The 18615-nt window shown below is 43.4% G+C and overlaps 1 protein-coding gene across 2 annotated transcripts in view; it reads right to left on the bottom strand.

The window, feature by feature from the left end:
• SLC25A13 (solute carrier family 25 member 13) overlaps nucleotides 1-1035 on the bottom strand; it is a 212843-nt gene extending 211808 nt beyond the window's left edge. Inside the window, exon 1 of one of the 2 annotated variants that reach the window (XM_059933892.1) lies at nucleotides 823-1035. In XM_059933892.1, the coding sequence (XP_059789875.1) occupies nucleotides 823-837 (15 nt within the window). In that variant the 5' untranslated portion in view covers nucleotides 838-1035. The remainder of the gene's footprint in view (nucleotides 1-822) is intronic. The other variant, XM_059933893.1, reaches the window with a different exon arrangement.
• Nucleotides 1036-18615: the final 17580 nt, after the last annotated feature.

Consider the following 18615-nt stretch of genomic DNA (forward strand, 5'->3'; position numbering starts at 1 on the left):
GAAACTGAAATGGTGTCCAGGTTTCAAGAAATGGTAAAAGGGTAAAGGTCAAGCTGTCGGAGCTGCCTTTCCTCTGGGTTAGTGAATGAGTCACCTTACGCAGAATTCCTTTTAAGTAGAACTTCACAGGAATTACAGGCTCCCAAGACAATCTGTTTTGTCATTTCTAAAAAGAAGCCTCTCAAACGCTTCGAGGCCGGTATGTAAGTGTTGTCAGCTGCGGAGAGAAGGACGAGAAGCGGGGGGCCTGGGGGGATGGGGGTGCTTTGGAGTTTTTACGCACACACGCGCAGGCCAACTCTCTCAAGCAGTCTCCAAAACGGAAGTCAAGGTGACTTCCCCACCCGTGGGAGGGCGGAGCCTCTGAAACCTACTGGATTAGGCTTCTGCGCGGTGTGTGCCCCCGGGAAGCAGCTCGGGTCAGCAACTACCAGGGTCAGGAGCAGTTGTGCGCTGGGGTGGCAGAGCGGACGTGCAGACCCCGAGCCCTCCCCGCCCCGGGACGCAATCGTGCCTGCTCCTCCTCACCGGCTTTGGCTCAGCCCGCCGGGCGCAGGCCAGGCACTGACTCCCCGCCCGGGCCAAGTGGGAGGGTCTAGCCAGCAAAGTTTCTGCTGCAAGGTCGGGCCCCGGTCCCCGTTCTTCACACCGGCCGTCTGTGCTGCCCGGGAGGGGCGGGCACCTCCCTCCTGCCTCTGCTGCAAGGTGGAACAGCTGCCCCGCGCCCCTTTCTATCTGCTTTCCCGGTTGCACCAGCCCGGCGCGTGAACGCCCGGGCCCCTCGCGCCCCCCGGGGCAACCGGCCAACGGGCCGACGCTTACCTTGGCGGCCGCCATGCTTTGCACCGGGCGCGGGCGGCTGCGGGACGCTCTCACCGGCTCGCTGGCGCTGCGGGTCTGGGCCGCTCACTTCCCGTCCCGACGGCGGCGGGAGCGGCGATACAGCCTGGCAGCGTGCGCGCCCGGCCTGCCTCCCCACGCCCTCCCGCCGGCGCGGGTCATGCGGGCGCCGCCAGCCCATTGGCTGGGCCCGGCTAGGGCCGCCGGGGCGCGCGTGATCCCGATGGCCTCTGCCCTTCTGCCGGGGCGGGCCCGGGTCTGGGGGCGGTGGACCGGACCGGCGCACGTGACCCCGGCACCGCTGTCCAGCAACGGCGACCTCTGCAGCGGGGCCGAGGGCCGGTGGCGGGGTGCAAGCCTGTCTCTTGGGATCAGGTGGCCTCACGAGGGAAGCTGTTGGCTTCGGCTCCTTCTCGGGGCTGCTCCAGGGCCCTCGAGACCCACCGGCGGGTCACACAGCCTGGGGAAGTTGAGAACTACACTTGGTGCCCTGTGTAGCCAGGTGTTCCCTTTCAGAGGGGCTCCTCTCTGTTATAAGGAGTCCCGAAGCACTGACTAGTCGATCGGAAATAGCAAAATAAATGCCTCTGGCAAGTCTACTTTTAGGTCAGATCTGGCAAACTCGAAGTACCAAACAGCTGTATGTAGTGCAGAACATGGAGCTACTTCATTTCAGGCCTGCATAGTAGGGCGGTAGAAGTCAAAGACACACGCCCCAAAATAGGCCCTACTAAAATAAACAGGTCACAATTTTAATGGAAAAATCGAATGTATAATCCCCAGAGGTCTTCTTCCTCTTTATAAGAATTTCATTCATTTGTCCCTGCTACCAAAATTTATAATTAAGGCAATGGTGGTCAGTGAAAAGGGCTTTAAATGTTTTGTGGATTATGGATATAACCTATCAACAAAAGTGTTTATTACTAATCATTTTAATTAATTAACACTGACTGAGTGCCTACTATATGCCAGGCACTGCGTTAGGAGTTGGAACCCCAGAATGACTTGAGAGATGGTCCCAGCCCTTAAAGAGCTAGTGGGAAAGCAAGCACACAAACAGTTAATGTCCATATAAACTGTTAAGGCGACAACCTTTTCCCAAGGCACTATGGGCACGCTGAGGACTGGGGAAGCCTCGTAGAGTACATGATGCCGAAGCTGTGGACGTGCATCAGTCCAGCGAAGTGGAGGGGAACGGCTTTCCAGCCAGAGAAAACAAGGAGAAGCAGGAGGTCCAGAAACTGCTGAGGAAACACAACAAGTTATGAAAGTGATTGGTCATGAAAGGTAACAGGCTGTGGAACTGGTGGAAGTAGAGTCTGAGCAGGCAGGTTGGGACCATGTCTTGGAGGATGTTGGGTGCCATGTTGAAGGGTGTGCACCTTAACTGAAGGGCTTTAAGGGAGGTGGTGTGGCCAGAGTTACAGTATAGATGGATCCCTCTGCTTCCAGTGTAGACGATGGGGTAAGACCAAACTATTGGAATATTCAGATAAGACAGGCTGAGGGCCTGAAACCAGAGATGGGATAGGGCTAGAGGAACACATAGGAGGTAAAATTAGTCAGCGTGGTGCCTGATTTTTATGTGGGGGTGGGAGAGAGAAAGGAACTCACCCAGTCTTGCACAGTGGCTTCCGGTGTAGATGTTAGAAAGACTCCAGCCATCAGTAATACAGGAGTGTTTTGAAGTGTGTGCCTCTTCTCTGTAAGGAGAGTGTATGTGAAATATACAAATGACGTTGTAAAAGCCAAAGAAAGAAGCATTTCAAAAAGGAGTGATTTATTAACATACTCTCAAGAAGTCTAACAAAGACCCAAAAGCCTCAAATGTGTTCATAGGCAGCAGAGAAAGACCATGAAAGGAGTGAAAGAATAAAGACAAAAGCAAAAACAGGAGAACTGATAAAGAAAAGGATAGCGCGGGACAAGTCTAAAGGTCACTTACAGGGTAGCCCTGGCTGCTGTAAAGGATTTTAAAAGGTGCAAAGAAAATACAACCTCATGTAACCAAGATCACATCGAATACTGCAGATCTATTCAGGGTATCACTGAAGCTCTCCTTTTATAATATAAATGAACTTAAAAAAATTTTAATGTTGATAACATATACATGACATAAAATCTACTATCTTAACCAGTTTTAAGTGTACAGTTCAGTAGTGTTAAGCACATTCACATTGTAGCACAGCCAATCTCGAAAACTCTTTTCATCTTGCAAAACTAACACTTTAAGCCTATTAAACAACCACTGTCATTCCTCCCTCCCCCCAGCCCCTGGCAGCCACCATTTTAGTTTCTGTCTCTATAAATTTGACTACTCTGGGTACCTCATAAAAATGGAATCATATAGTATTTGTCTTTTTGTGACTGGCTTATTTCATTTAGCATAGTGTCCTCAAGGTTCATCTGTTTTTTAGCATGTGCCAGAATTGCAAGACTCTTAAAGACTGAATAATATTCCCTTAACTTCTAAAGAAAAAAATAGAAAAAGAATCAAGAATCTGTAGATGTTTTCTAGAAATCTTGGAAAATTCAGGAAATCATAGCAATGACAGAAAATCACTCACATTTCTTCCACCAGTTAGCTACTGTTAACATTTTACTGTTGTTTTCTTCAAGTCTTGATGTCTTTATGTGTGTATGTAGAGAGAGTCATATTTGAATTTAAATACAAGGAATCACATTCTGTATGTAAGTTTTTTATGGCTGCTTCAACAAAGTGACCACATACTTGGTGGCTTACAAAAACAGAAATTTATTCTCTTCCAATTATGGAGGTCAGAATTTCAGAGTGAGTCTTAAGAGGCTAAAACCAAGGTGTCAGCAGGGCTGTGCTCTCTCCAGAAGGTTTAGGGGAGTATCTGTTTCTTTGCCTTTTCCAGGGGCTCATGGCCCCCTCCTCCATCTTCAAGACCAGCATACATAACATCTTCTCTCTCTGACTCTGCTTCCCTCACATTGCCTCTTCTGTCTGTGATAGCCCTCTGCCTCCTTCTCATAAGGACACTTATGATGGCATTTAGGGTCCACCCAGATAAGCCAGGATAATCTCTCCACCTCCATATCCTTAACATATTCACATCTGCAAAAAAGTTTCTGCCATATAAGGTAACATTCATAGGCTCTAGGGATTAGGATGTGGACATTTGGGGGGAGCCATTAGTCCACCCACCAAACCTACCACACTATGGATGCAAATGTAACCACATATGAATAAAAGTGTATTTCAACTTACATTTGGAGTCAGACTCAGTTAATTAAGCTTTCTTCTTCCTTCTAGAATTCCTCAAAATGTGAAATTTTTGAAAAGTTAAACTGTCACAAGCCCTGAAATAGGAAGGATGCTCCTTGACTTCCACATGACCTATAAACAATGTGAAACATCATCTGAAAGGATAAAGTATAAGTTGGCTGGTCACCTGCTACTTTGTCTTGCCCTGACAGGCTTAGGTGCCCTCCTGATAAGTGACTTGTGTCATAGTTGTGCCTCCTGTCTGTCCCCAGACCACCCTCTTCCCTACCATTTAAAAGTAGCTGGCACTGAATTTTGACTGAAGGGGCCATGTTATGGATTGTGTCCCCCTCAAACACATCCCCATGACCTCAGAATGTGATTTATTTGGAGATTGAAGATGTAACTAGTTAAGATGAGGTCATACTGGAGTAGAATGGGCCCTTAATCCACTGACTGGTGTCCCTATAAGAAGACACAGAAACACACCAGGAGACACCACGCGATAAAGGCAGTGATTAGAGTAACACAGCTGCAAACCAAAGGACACCAAGGGTCAACAGCTACCACCAGAAGCTAAGAAGGATTCTTAACCACTGCGCCACCATGGAAGTCCCAACAAGAGAAGCCACCGCAATGAGAAGCCCACACACCGCAACAAAGAGTAGCCCCCACTCACCGCAACTAGAGAGAAAGCTCGTGCACAGCAACAAAGACCCAATGCAGCCAAAAAAAAAAAGAAATTTAATGGGCTTCCCTGGTGGCGCAGTGGTTAAGAATACGCCTGCCAATGCAGGGGACACCAGTTTGAACCCTGGTCTGGGAAGATCCCACATACCGTGGCGCAGCTAGGCCTGGGTGCCACAGCTACTGAGCCTGCGCTCTAGAGCCCGCGAGCCACAACTACTGAAGCCCGTGTGCCTAGAGCCCATGCTCCGCAAAAAGAAAAGCCACTGCAATGAGCCACTGCGCACCACAACAAAGAGTAGCCCCAACTCCCCACAACTAGAGAAAGTCCGTGCAGAGCAATGAAGACCCAACACAGCCAAAAATAAATAAATAAATAAATAAATTTATTTATTTATTTATTTATTTATTAAAAAATAAACAGTTGTTAATCAGAGAAGGGAGGGAATGCAGAAACAAGGGAGAAGCAGTCAAGAAACAATAGTACAGCTTTGGAACACAGTCCTAGTTCCTCCTGAAATAATATACATAATATCTTTGAGTTCTCCTGTAGGAACTAAGGCCCCCACCCAGGTGGAAGATGGTAACTTCAGGCTCAGCACAAGATTCCTGGAGCACCTCCCTGTTACCTCACCACCAACCAGTCAGAAGAAAGTCACACACCCTGCAGCCCTCACCCCAAATTTGCCTTTAAAACTTCTCCCACAAAACCATCAGGGAGTTAGGGGTTTTTGAGCGTGAGCCACCCATTCTCCTTGCTTGGCCCTGCAATAAACCTTTCTCTGCTCCAAACAACAATGTTTTGGTTTGTTTGGCCTCACTGTGCATCAGGCACATGAACTTGTAGTCAGTAACAGTATTAGTCTCCTATTGCTGCTATAATAAGTTACCACAAATTTAGTGTTTAAACAACAAGGTCTTACTGTATAGCACAGAGAACTATATTCAGTATTCTATGATAAACCATAATGGAAAAGAATATTTTAAGAAAAGAATGTATATATATATATACATATGTATAACTGAATCACTTTGCTGTACAGGAGTAATTAACACAACATTGTAAATAAACAAAACTCAATTTAAAAAAAACCACAACAACATAAATTTATTATCTTACAGTTCTATATTTCAGAAGCCCAAAAAGGGTAAAATAAAGGTATCAGCAGGGCTGTGTTGCTTTCTGGAGACTATAGGAGAGAATCCATTTCCTTGCTGCTTCAGCTTCTAGAAGCCACCTACGTTCCTTGGCTGATGACCTTCCTTCACCATCTGCAAAACCGGCAACAGCAGGTCCAACTCTTCTTGAAACCGTGCAACTCAGATTGAGACCTGAACCCAGGGCTGGGACTCGAATCCAGCCAAAACCCAGATTGGGACTTGAACCCATGGGCCAGGACTTGAACCCAGCCAGAACCCAGATTGGGACTTGAACCACAGTCTTTTAACTGAGATCACACACCTGGTCTCAGGACTTAATGAAGCTCAGTTTCTTTCTTTTTTTTTTTTTTAATTTTTATTTATGTATGTATGTATTTATTTATTTATTTATTCTTGGCTGCGTTGGGTCTTCATTGCTGCACGCGGGCTTTCTCTAGTTGTAGGCAGCAGGGGCTACTCTTCGTTGAGGTGCATGGGCTTCTCGTGGTGGTTTCTCTTGTCGTGGAACACGGGCTCTAGGCATGTGGACTTCAGTAGTTGCAGCATGTGGGCTCAGTAGTTGTGGCATGTGGGCCCTAGAGCATGTGGGCTTCAGTAGTTGCAGCACACGGGCTCAGTAGTTGTGGCATATGGGCCCTAGAGTGCAGGCTCAGTAGTTGTGGCGCACAGGCTTAGTTGCTCTGCGGCATGTGGGATCTTCCCAGACCAAGGATTGAACCCACGTCCCTTGCATTAGCAGGCAGATTCTTAACCACTGGACCACCAGGGAAGTCCATGAAGCTCAGGTTCTTGATGTCTCGTCATAGAAGGAATTCAGTGAGGGACAAATTGATAGGTAAGAAGTGGATTTATTTAGAGAGAAACACACTCCACAGACAGAGTGTGGGCCATCTCAGAAGGCGAGAGCGGCCCCAGGGTACGGGGCTGTCAGTTTTTATAGGGGTGGGTAATTTCATAGGCTAATGAATGAGAGGAGTATTCCAGTTATTTTGGGGAAGGGGCAGAGATTTCCAGAAATTGGGCCACCGCCCACTTTTTGATCTTTGATGGTCAGCCTCAGAACTGTCATGGCACTGGTGGGTGTGTCATTTAGATGCTAATGTATTACAATGAGTGTATAATGAGGCTCAAGGTTTGGAGGAATTCAAATTTGGAATTCAACTTTTCCGCCATTTTGGATCTAGTTAGTTTTAACCAGTTTTAGTCATGTCTTATGGCTATGTCATTCATTTTTTTTTTTTTTGGCTGCATTGGGTCTTCATTGCTCTGTGCAGGCTTTCTCTAGTTGCAGCGAGCAAGGGCTACTCTTTGTTGTGGTGCATGGGCTTCTCATTGAGGTGGCTTCTCTTGTTGCGGAGCACGGGCTCTAGGCACATGGGCTTCAGTAGTTGTGGCTTGCGGGCTCAGTAGTTCTGGCACATGGGCTTAGTTGCTGTGCAGCATGTGGGATCTTCCCGGCCCAGGGATCGAACCCATGTCCCCTGCACTGGCAGGCAGATTCTTAACCATTGCACCACCATGGAAGTCCCTATGTCATTCTTTTAAAAGTTGTGCCATGCCCCCTTCCCTCCTGTTTCATTCTCATATCACATCACCCTGATTTCCTCTTCTGCTTGGCTCTTTTACATTTAAGGGCCCTTGTAATTACATCAGGTTTACCCAGATAATCCAGGATAACCTTCCAATGTTAAGGTCAATTAATTAGTTTGTTGAGGCTGCCATAACAAAATACCACAGACTGGGTGGCTTAAACAACAGAAACTTATTTTCTCACAGTTCTGGAGGCTAGAAGTCTGAGATCAAGGTATCAGCAGGGTTCATTTCTTCCGAGGCATCTTTCCTTGGCTGTAGATGGCCATCTTCTGCCTATGTGTTCATATGGTCTTCCCTGTGTGCATATCTGTGTCCTAATCTTCTCTTCTTATAAGGACACCAGTCATATTGGATTAGGGTCCACCCTAATGACCTCACTTAACCTTAATTACCAATTTAAATGCCACATTTAGCCTCAGAATGTGGCTATTTCCAAATATAGCCACATTTTGAGGCACTAGAGGTTAGTATTTCAACATATGACTTTTGAGGGGGAGACAATTTAGCCCATAGCAATTAGCAACTTTAATTCCGTCTACTACCTTAAGTCTCTTTTGCCATGTAATGTAACATATTCACAGGTTCTGGGGATAGAGACGTGAACATCTTTGGGGAGCCATGATTCTGCCTAACACACCTTGTTCTGATAATGCTCTCACTGGTGTAGCAAATCTAGAGAAATGAGAGTTCTTAGAGTAGAATATTTGGTACCTTTTACCATAGTCCCACACAATCCCAGTAAAGCAAAACTGACTACTCGGGGGGAATTACATCAAAAGTCTTTAAAGAGGATGAGCCCAGTTTCTATGGCCCAGAAGCAGAAAACCTCAGGGTCTTGCACCAAGTCCAATTCTGTGTTTGTGAATCTGGCTGAGGTTCTCTGGGCCCAGCAATCCACTCAAAGTAGTGGCGAATCAAGCTTAGGCCGCCTTGGCCCCTCAGTGTACTCAGGAGGGACATATCAAAAGAGGCAGGTGCTTCAGTCCGCCAGTGTCTGACCAGCAGGAAGGAGCAACAGCCAGCGATTCATACAATGAGTTCTTCGGGCCTGGCCACCTGCAGCATTGCTTCCAGTGCAGCAGTTTCTTTTGCAAGAATTCCTGAAACTATCAAGAGCTCTATAATCTTTGAAGAAATCAGATGCTCAGTAAGACAATCTTACCAAAACTGGTTTAATGAGACCTATGTTTTTATTTAAAAAGATAAAGCAACAGCAGTAACAGTAAAACTCTATACAGACGTTATTTGTCTTTTGTATTCTTCTTTACAGCTAATCACAATGTAAAAAAGTTGGAGTATGTAGATTCTACCTCTGGCTCTTATTATTATTTCCTTATCAATCTATCTCTCTATCTGTTTGTCTAACTAGCTTCAGCTAGCATGGTGAGTTAGAAATCAGACAGATGGGGCTTCCCTGGTGGCGCAGTGGATAAGAATCCGCCTGTCAGTGCAGGGGACATGGGTTTGAGCCCTAGTCTGGGAAGATCCCACATGCCACGGAGCAACTAAGCCCGTGCACCACAACTACTGTGCCTGCACTCTAGAGCCCGCGAGCCACAACTACTGAGCCCGCGTGCCACAACTACTGAAGCCTGTGTTCCTCAACAAGAGAAGCCACCATAATGAGAGCCCGCGCACTGCAACAAAGAGTAGTCCCCGCTCGCCACAACTAGAGAAAGCCCACGTGCAGCAACGAAGACCCAACGCAGCCAAAAATAAATAAATAAGTAAATTTATTTAAAAAAAAAAAAAGAAATCAGACAGACTATTTGAGTCCCAGCTCTGCCACTTATGGCTGTGCAACACTTGGTCAGTTATCAACCTCTCTGAGCCTCAGTCTCCTGATCTGTAAAAGAGAAATAAAAACGCCCATTTTGCAAGGTTGCTAAGATATTGAATTGAATGTATATAAATCATATGGCACATAGGAATATGTTACAAATAATAACAATAATAGAATGAGAGGGTCAGAGCAGCTGTCCTCTGAGATTCCTTCTAGCTCCGGTATTCTATAATTCTATTGTATGTTACTCCTTCTAAGAGCCTTCTATCACAGAAATGAAGACTATTTATGCCTAGGCTCACTGTCTCAGAACCTTTTAAAGGTAGGGAAGTATAGAGGTGGGGGAAGAGAGGGAGGTAAATCAATTTACAAAGATAGGAAAATCTACTTTCGAAGCTGGAGATTGAAACTCCAATGAGGCAGAGAACATGAAAGCACTTGAGTATTTAAGAACAAACTATTAGTGTTAGTTCTCAGTTTCCAATTTGAAGAGATTGAAGAGATCAAATCGTTCATGTCTGAACTTGTTTGTCAGTTGGACACAATCACAAGTCCAGCTTCAGGGCCACTAGCCTTTGTGGTGCTTTATCTTCTTTCCTGCCACTACCGCCTGAATCCATTAGGGATCCACTGCTAGAAATAGAGGCCCTCACATTCAGCCCCCAAGGACTCTTTCAGGTGGCAGAGATAATTCTCTTAAGGTCATAATGCAGCAAAGAAGATCTTTAAACATCAACATTTAAAATTAAAATGAAACTCACCATGTATCAAAAGAGGCAGGAGAATCCAATTCTAACTGAATGTCTAGCTTTTCTGTGTAAGACTCCATGCAACATGGCCCCCCTTCCTCTTAGGTCCTCCCACCCCTCACTTCCTGACTGCCATTGGTTCCTCTACAGGCTGTTTTCTTGCCCCAGGGCCTCTGCACTTGCTGTTCCCTCTGTCTGGAGCTCTGCCAGCCCTTCTTCCAGACCCTCTTTCTCATCCCTCAGGTCCTCAGGGACCTGCCCTGACCTCCCTTCTGAAGCAGGAAACTCCTTGTTATTCTCTATCTCTGCATCCTGTTTCTGGCCCTTTTGGCACTTATCATGATGAGTAATTATTTGTTTGTTTGTTTTCTTAACTTTGGTGTGAAAAGATGACTTGGGAAAGGGAAACTGACCTAGATGGGGCAGGTAAATGGCCTATAGTTCTGGGATAGATCCTGGAATTTCTGCTAGTAAGTGACCTTATTCATTAGCTCTATCAACATTGTGCAAACAAGTGACCTGAGGCCTGATGTAATGGACTGAGAGTCAGGAGATCTGTAGTTCCAATCCAATTCTGCCACTTAGCAGCCGTGCCACCGTGGGCAAATCACTTCTCCTCTCCAGGACTCAGTTGCTTCACCAATGAAATGAGCGCACTTGATTTTGAAGAGGCTCAATCAATTAACATTCTCCTTGTCCTGATTTGCTTAGACAGCCAGCCAGTCAGCCAGCCATCCAATCTCAGACATGAGGTAGAAGAAGAGGAATCCTCTTACTCTGGAGAGGGTGGGATGGGTGGTATCGATTAAGGACAGTGATGGCCTCTGTACTTAAGTTCCAAAGTGTCCTTTAATAAGGGAACAGACCTCCACTTGATCCAGTCCCCACCCTGGCAAGATTCATAGGTCAGATAGGTGACCGCCTACTCTGGGTGGCAGAACCACAAAAGGCCCCAATTTCCCTCGGGGTGTGTGTCACAATCTGTGACAGGAAATTTCCTCTAAAGCCCCAGGTTAATTGTAGATAGCTGTCCTAGTGGAGCCGGTCCCAAAAGCTACCATGAGGCATTGCACTTTCGGAAGCCCCAGGCTAAGGGACATGGGACAGAAGTTGTAGAGGGAAAAGATCTCTCCAGATCTTTGTTGTCCAATAGTATAACCACAAGCCATATGTGGCTACTGAGCATTTGAGACATGGCTGGTGTGAATTGAGATGTACTGAAAATATAAAATACACAATGGATTGCAGAGATTTTAGTATGGAAAAGCAGATATAAAATGTCTCATTAAATAATTTTTAAATGTATGACGTGTTGAAATAGTAATAATTTAGACATGTTGGGTTAAATAAAATATATTCTTAAGATTCATATGTTTCTTTTAATATCTTTAATGTGGCTAATAGAAAAATTTTAATCAGTTAGGGGCTTGCATTATATTGCTCTTGAATCGTGCTGTTCTAGAGCTAGAGTTACGTGTGTGTATGTGTGTGTGTGTGTGTGTGTATGTGTGTGTGTGTGTGTGGAGAGAGAGAGAGAGAAAGTGGAGGAGTTGATGCAGCAAAGATTGATGGAGGAGATGGGAGTGAGTCACAAAGACATTTTGCCTAGTATATCCCCAATGTGCACTCATTTGCACCATTAGGCAGCCAGCTTAGAAAAATCTGGCAATGCCAGGGCGCAGGCTGGAGTTCCCAGGGGTAGGAATTCTAGGGATTTTCCATATATATGACTTCACATGAGGATAGGGTATGAGTTGGGTAGGAGGGGCAGGACGGAGTAGGAGGCCAAGGAATCAGTTAGATGGCGTTACTCCACCCCACCCCTAAAAACTGCACTGCCCAGGGCACTTCACACTGTGAGGAGGGTTACAAATGGAAAGGAGAAAGGCTAAAATGAGCCCCATCGTGGACTAAACAAAGATTGAACTTTAGTGTAAGTTATTTATCCCAGAATAAGATTTTGAGTTTGATTCTATTGTATAAGGGAAATTAAAAAAAAGTATTTGATTAGACTATAAGGGATTTTTGACAACATAGAAGACAACAAAGAAAAAAAATCATCCATATTCCCCTAACCCAGTTTTAACTAATTTAATATTTTAAAGTAATTTTCTTCCCATCATTTTCTTTGTATGCATGAGTGTGTGTTATAACGATGTGTTATGTTACTGGGGTAACATAATTTGTGTATCTTACTGTCTCACTTAACAATATGTCATAAAAACTTTATCATGCTATGAAGTATTCTCGAAAAACATAATTATGAATGGCTCTCTAATATTATATCATAAGAATTTACCAGCATCTCAACCATTCTCTAATGGGTGGGTGTTTTACGTCATTCATCACTTTTATCTAGCATAAGTAGAATGCGATAAATACATTTGTACATCAAATTTTTAAGTTTCTAAGGAAAATTGAAGAAGTTTATAAAAGCCATTATGGAGCATGCAAAGGAAGAAAATGAGAGTTAGTCTTTTTTTTTTTTTAATGGAGGGCGTCAGTGAATCAACTTTGTAAGTTCTTTTCCTACTCTGAACTTTTATGGCTGACTCTTTAGAAAAATATTCCTCTATTTTTTTCATTCTTTGGGCTTTTTTTTTGTCAAAGACAATATAGACAAGTATTTCTTATTTTCTATACTGTGGATGATTTAGAACGTACTTTGACTATTTGGCTTTCCACGTCTCTTTCAGAAATATCTTTCCTTTCTATTGCCTGCAGATCAATTCTTGGTGTCCTAAATTTCATTTTAGAAGGACTGGAACACACAAAGGCAAAATTTTAAAGTACATTAAAACTGAAAATGACTCATGTTAAATATTAGACATGGCGAAATCTAGTGTTAAGAACTGTTAAATGTCTGAGATTTTAGTCTGCTTGCAAGCTAGCAAGTTTCGTGGATGCTGGCAGAAGACATGAGACTCCTGGGTCAGAGACAAAGAACAGATTATTACTCACAGTAAAGCAACAGCCGGAATATCAGCTTTGGTTTCCCTAAACCCAAACTCCCACAGGGCAATGCAAAGAGGCCACATGATACCTGCACAAGCAGAGGGTTGCATTACAGGAGGGGAACCCTAGTTAGGGAAACTGACTCTTTTTATAAGGGACAGTAAGTATGCTGTTCTGTGTCCAGGAGCTTCCAAGGCCCTTTGTTATACAAATGTCCTGATAAGATAATTTGGACCAAGGCCATCAGAGCCTCTGCTCATAAGATGTGCAAAAATGCAAGAGACCTGTGGAGAATTTTCTTTAATATGAGCATGAAGATGGTATTAGGAACTAGTTAGAGTGTATGTGTACATTTAATTCATGGGGCTGTTGTTATTTTCTTCAGGACCAAGCTGAGGTCTCTTTTTGTCTGGCACAAATCTACTTTCTTTCCATATTCCTTAGCCACAGAAGTGAATGCCTTTGCAGCTTATGCAGAGATTTCTCAGTAGGGCCATCTGCTTGCATCTGGACACAATAGTTGTGGTGTCCACATCCATGAGTGCAGTTAGGGCAAACCATCCCAGCTCTGCCAGCAGGACTTCAAGAGTTTGTGAAACATATTAAGGGGCCCACTCTCTGCCTCCTGGAGAACAGAGTGGTCTAGCACCCCAGAACCCCCTTAGGATCCTTACAATTACCTACATCCTGTGGATATGGCTGAAATGATCACCAGAAACAGTCTAAAAGGAGGTCTCACCAAAAAGAAGATTTTGTTCCCTAAGGGAAAACTCTTCGTAACATTGGCATGAATAAGTTATGAAAAGCCTTCACAACTGAGAGAGACATAATCATCATTCATGTATAGCAGATTTGTTTATTCTGGAAAGATTCATTTCAGTTGATTAATTATCAGTATCTGGTGGGGGTAACAAGGCTGCTCTGATGAGAGAATTATTGAAGTACATGCTTAGAATATTTATCACTGAGCACATATTGTATAAACTTAGCATATTTATCATTTTCTTTCTGGATGGGCCTATTCCTCCCCAAAATATATCAAACAGTACTGCCATGCTGTTGGCACTTTGCCCTTCAGATATAGACCCTATTCTTTCTGGAGAAATTTATTGTTTTTATATATAATACCAACTTTTTCCTTCTATTTATTGGACATGATAGTAAGATTATTTGTTGATTCCCTGCTATATGTCAAACACTGAGATAGATGCTTTAGAAATGTTTTTTCCTTTAATCTCCAGCACCCTTGTGGCTGATATTATTATTATCTCCTTACCATAACTGAAGAAAGTAAGGTTTAAAGAGACTAGGTCACTTGTCTAATATCATTTGGTTTATGTGTAGCCAGGCTGGGATTCAAACTGCTCTCTCTCTGCTTCCTGACTTGGGGCTCTTAACTACCATGTCGGGCTGTTCTCCCACCTGGTTCTTAGGCAAGACCACTCTACTGGGAGTCCGAAGGCCTGGGCTGTGATCCCAGGTCCAATAATGTTATCTTTGTGACATTTTTACCCTCTTTAGGTCCCAGATTCCCTACAATCTTGTCTCATCTCATTTACCTCTGTAGCTTTGACGTCTGATTCTCAAATCTTTACCTCTTTCTTTATCTCTCTTCCTGAGCCTCAGACTCATAATAATTACTTATGTATTTTGCCCTCTGGTCATTAATACTGTAATATGTCCAAATTGGACACTATCCCAACCAATTCCTCCCCTCTGATCTCTGCCTCAATGAATGGCACCATCAGCCACCTTACTCCCCAAGCCAGAAAAATGGAGGTCATCCGTGACTCCTCTCCTTCCCTCACCCTCTGCACCTGTTCAGCCACTGTAGGTTCAAGTGCTGTAGATTCCTTCATGTAATTACCTCTGCTCTCTACACCACCACTGTGGTAGTGAGAGCAAGGCCACCTCTTCCAGGGAATTTCTACAGAATCTGTTACCTGGGCTCCCTGCCTCCAACTTCAGTCTCCTCCACACTGTTCTCCACCCTGTGCCCAAAGGGAAACCTAAAAGTCCAAACCTCATCAGGCCACTCCTTTACTCAGAAAATTTTAATAGTTCCCCAGTGTCCTCAAATAAATTCCTAGGACCTTAACATGGCTTACTGGCTCCTGTCTACCACTTCAGCCTCATCTTTTGCCACTTTCCTTACTGCAACCTCTGCTTTAGTCAAGCTGAACTAATTTCAGTTTCTTAAACTCTTCCCCCACTCTCTTGCCTTGGTTCCTACCACAGGGAAGATGTTCTTCACACCACGGGGAAGATGTTCCTCTATTCTTACTACTCTTTCACTTTCTTCTAAAATGATTGCCTTCTAATGCCATATGGAAAGGAGATAGTAGAGTTTCAGAATCTAGTCCCATTTGGGACTACCCTTTGCTTCTTGCTTTCCTCACATGATGGCTTAATTTGCAGTATTGATAACACCTACCCTGCTCAAAGGAACCAAGTCCTTTATTTTCCTTCTCTACTGAACATCTCAAATATTTGAAAATATAATTGGATCGTAACAAACATATAAAGTAGCACTGAACATTTAAATAAGCAGTTTCCCCACAGGAAAATAATTGATCTCTGATTGATTATGTTGACTGATGATTTATGGTTGGGGCGTAGTAGGCTCAGCAGTTGCCAGCAGGCCTAAGTCGCCAAGGATTCATGATATCAAGTGTTACAATAACCTTGACACCCATGTACATATTAAATCTGAGGCTACTATTTGCTTATTGCTATTAAACCTAGACATTTATCATGCTCTTAAAACTTGTCAGAGACTCTCAGACATCATGAGTCTTGATGTAGCCACATGGAGCTATATGAAGCCCCATTGTTTATGGATCACTTTTCTTTTCCATTTTCTCCCTCTTGTGACTTTTTCCATCCTTTTTTCAGCATCAGAAAAATGTATTCAAAAAATTATAAACAGCAGTTGGTAATCAGTGCATAGCAGCTTTCTGTGTATAATACAATCATTAGGTGTACATTAGACATTTGGCATAATCAGAATACTGTCACTGTAACAGAACTCTGTCAAAGTACTAATGCCTCCCACATTGAAAATACAGAGATCAATTTTGCAACCCTTATGAATGGGGAACAGTATAACAGCTGCATGATATTTCTCTAGGACAAAGTTTAACTGATTTTGCTTATCAAATTCTAAAGGAAGACAGTATACATGCAAATGGGTTAATACCAATTTCTCTTACATGGTGTTAATATCCTTTAATCTCCTCCCTATTGAAACTGTATTCTTGATGCCTTTAAGCTAAATTTAAGCTTGATTTAATATCATATCCATAGCTGGTACTAGAGCACTAGTGAAAGAAATTTTATATTGTTGGGTATTGAGCATGTCCCAATTAAAACTAAAATTTGTTACTTAAATGAAATATCCAGGAAAGACAAATCTATAGAGACAAAAGTACATTAGTGGTTGCCTAGGGCTAGGGGTGGAAACAGGGAGCTACTAAAAATGGGCAGGATGTATCTTTTGGGGGTAATGGAAATGTTCTAAAATTGGATTTTAGTAATGGTTGTATGACTCTGTAAATTACTAAAAATCACTGACTTGTATATTTTAAATGAGCTAATTTTATGGTACATAAATTATAGCTCAATAAAGCTTCCTTTTTAAAAAACCAACTATACTATAGTGAACATCCTTATACTCATATCTTTGTGGTCCCGTGTAAGTATTTTCATAGAACTAATTCGGAGATGTGTAATTGGTGGACCAAAGGGATGCTTATTTAAATTTTTCATAGAAACTATCAAATTGTCTTTTTTTAAAAATTTATGGGCTTCTCTGGTGGCACAGTGGTTGGGAATCTGCCTGCCAACTCAGGGGACGTGGGTTCAAGCCCTGGTCCAGGAAGATCCCACGTGCTGCGGAGCAACTAAGCCCATGCGCCACAACTACTGAGCCCGTGTGCCACAGCTACTGAAGCCTGTGCACCTAGAGCCCGTGCTCCGCAACAAGAGAAGCCCCTGCAATGAGAAGCCCGGGCACCGCAACCAAGAGTAGCCCCCGCTCGCCGCAACTAGAGAAAGCCCGAGCGCAGCAACGAAGACCCAACACAGCCAAAAATAAATAAATAAATTTATGTTTTAAAAAAAAAAAAAGAAAGAAAAAGAAAAAAATTTTTATTTATTTATTTATGGCTGTGTTGGGTCTTCGCTGCTGTGCACGGGCTTTCTCTAGTTGCAGCGAGCGGGGGCTACCCTTCGTTGCGGTACCCAGGCTTCTCATTGCGGTGGCTTCTCTTGTTGTGGGGCAGGGGGTTTAGGCGCGCGGGCTTCGTAGTCGTGGCTTGCAGACTCTAGAGCGCAGGGTCAGTAGTTGTGGTGCACAGGCTTAGTTGCTCCGTGACACGTGGGATCTTCCCGGACCAGAACCCGTGTCCCCTGCGTTGGCAGGCGGATTCCTAACCACTGTGCCACCAGGGAAGTCCCCTCATTGACTTATATATTCTATGTTTATGCATATTAATTTTTTCCTATTATATTCTGAAAATATTTTTCTAGTCCAGTGGTTGACAAACTATAGCCCACATGCCAAATCCAAACCACTCTTTGTTTTGAATTTTTTATGTTTAACCTTTTATTTTGAAATAATAATAGGTTCATTATAAATGTGAAATTGCAAAGATAGTACAGAAAGATGTCATGTACCCTTCACCCAGTTTCCCCCAATGGTTACATTTTACATAATTATAGTCTAATATCAAAGCCAGGAAATTAATATTGGCACAATGTGTGTGTGTGTGTATGTCTACACCATTTTATCACATGCCTACCTAGATTCATGTAGTTACCACTTCAAGAAAGACAGAACTATTTCATTATCACAGAAATCTCCCTCATGCCACCCCTTTGTAGTCACAACCATGTCCCTATCTCCAAACAACGTTTAACCCCTAACCACTAATGTGTCTCTATCTCTATAATTTTGTCATTTTGAGAATGTTATATAAATGGAATCATACGGTCTGTGACCTTTGAGATTGACTGTTTCACTCAGCATAATGCCCTTGAGATCCATCCAAGTTGTCGCGTGTATCAAGAGTTTGTTTTTTTTATTGCTGAGCTATAGTCCACTATAGGGATGCACCCATTATCTGTTTTTAAACGGCTGACAAGCTCAAAATAATTTTTACATTTTAAAATGGTTTTTAAAAAAATCAAAAGATGAATAATATTTCGTGACGTGAAAATCATATGAAAGGCAAAATAACAGTGTTCACAAATAATATTTTATTGGAACACAGCCACACCCATTCGCTTTTGTATTGTCTAATTTATGGCTGGTTTCATGTTACAATGGCAGAGTTGAGTAGTGGTGACAGTGACCACTGTCACGATGAGGGTATAAAACCATAGAGAGGGAGGGCCCTGCCTTGACTTCTCCCAGGCAAGTCTCACCCACCTTGCTGCCCTGGCTGCTTGGTTTGTTGGACTTCTTCCCATAGTTCAGTGGAATTTCCATTTACTTAAAACCTTATTTTCCTTTGCTAAGTGAGAGATCTTGAGCATCTTAAATCTCTACCTTAAATGATTTCCATTGCAGCATTATTTCCCTTTACATAAAGGATACAGAACTTATTGTGGAA

Source organism: Balaenoptera ricei, chromosome 9, assembly GCF_028023285.1.
Source record: "Balaenoptera ricei isolate mBalRic1 chromosome 9, mBalRic1.hap2, whole genome shotgun sequence".
NCBI classification, from domain to species: Eukaryota; Metazoa; Chordata; class Mammalia; order Artiodactyla; family Balaenopteridae; genus Balaenoptera; species Balaenoptera ricei.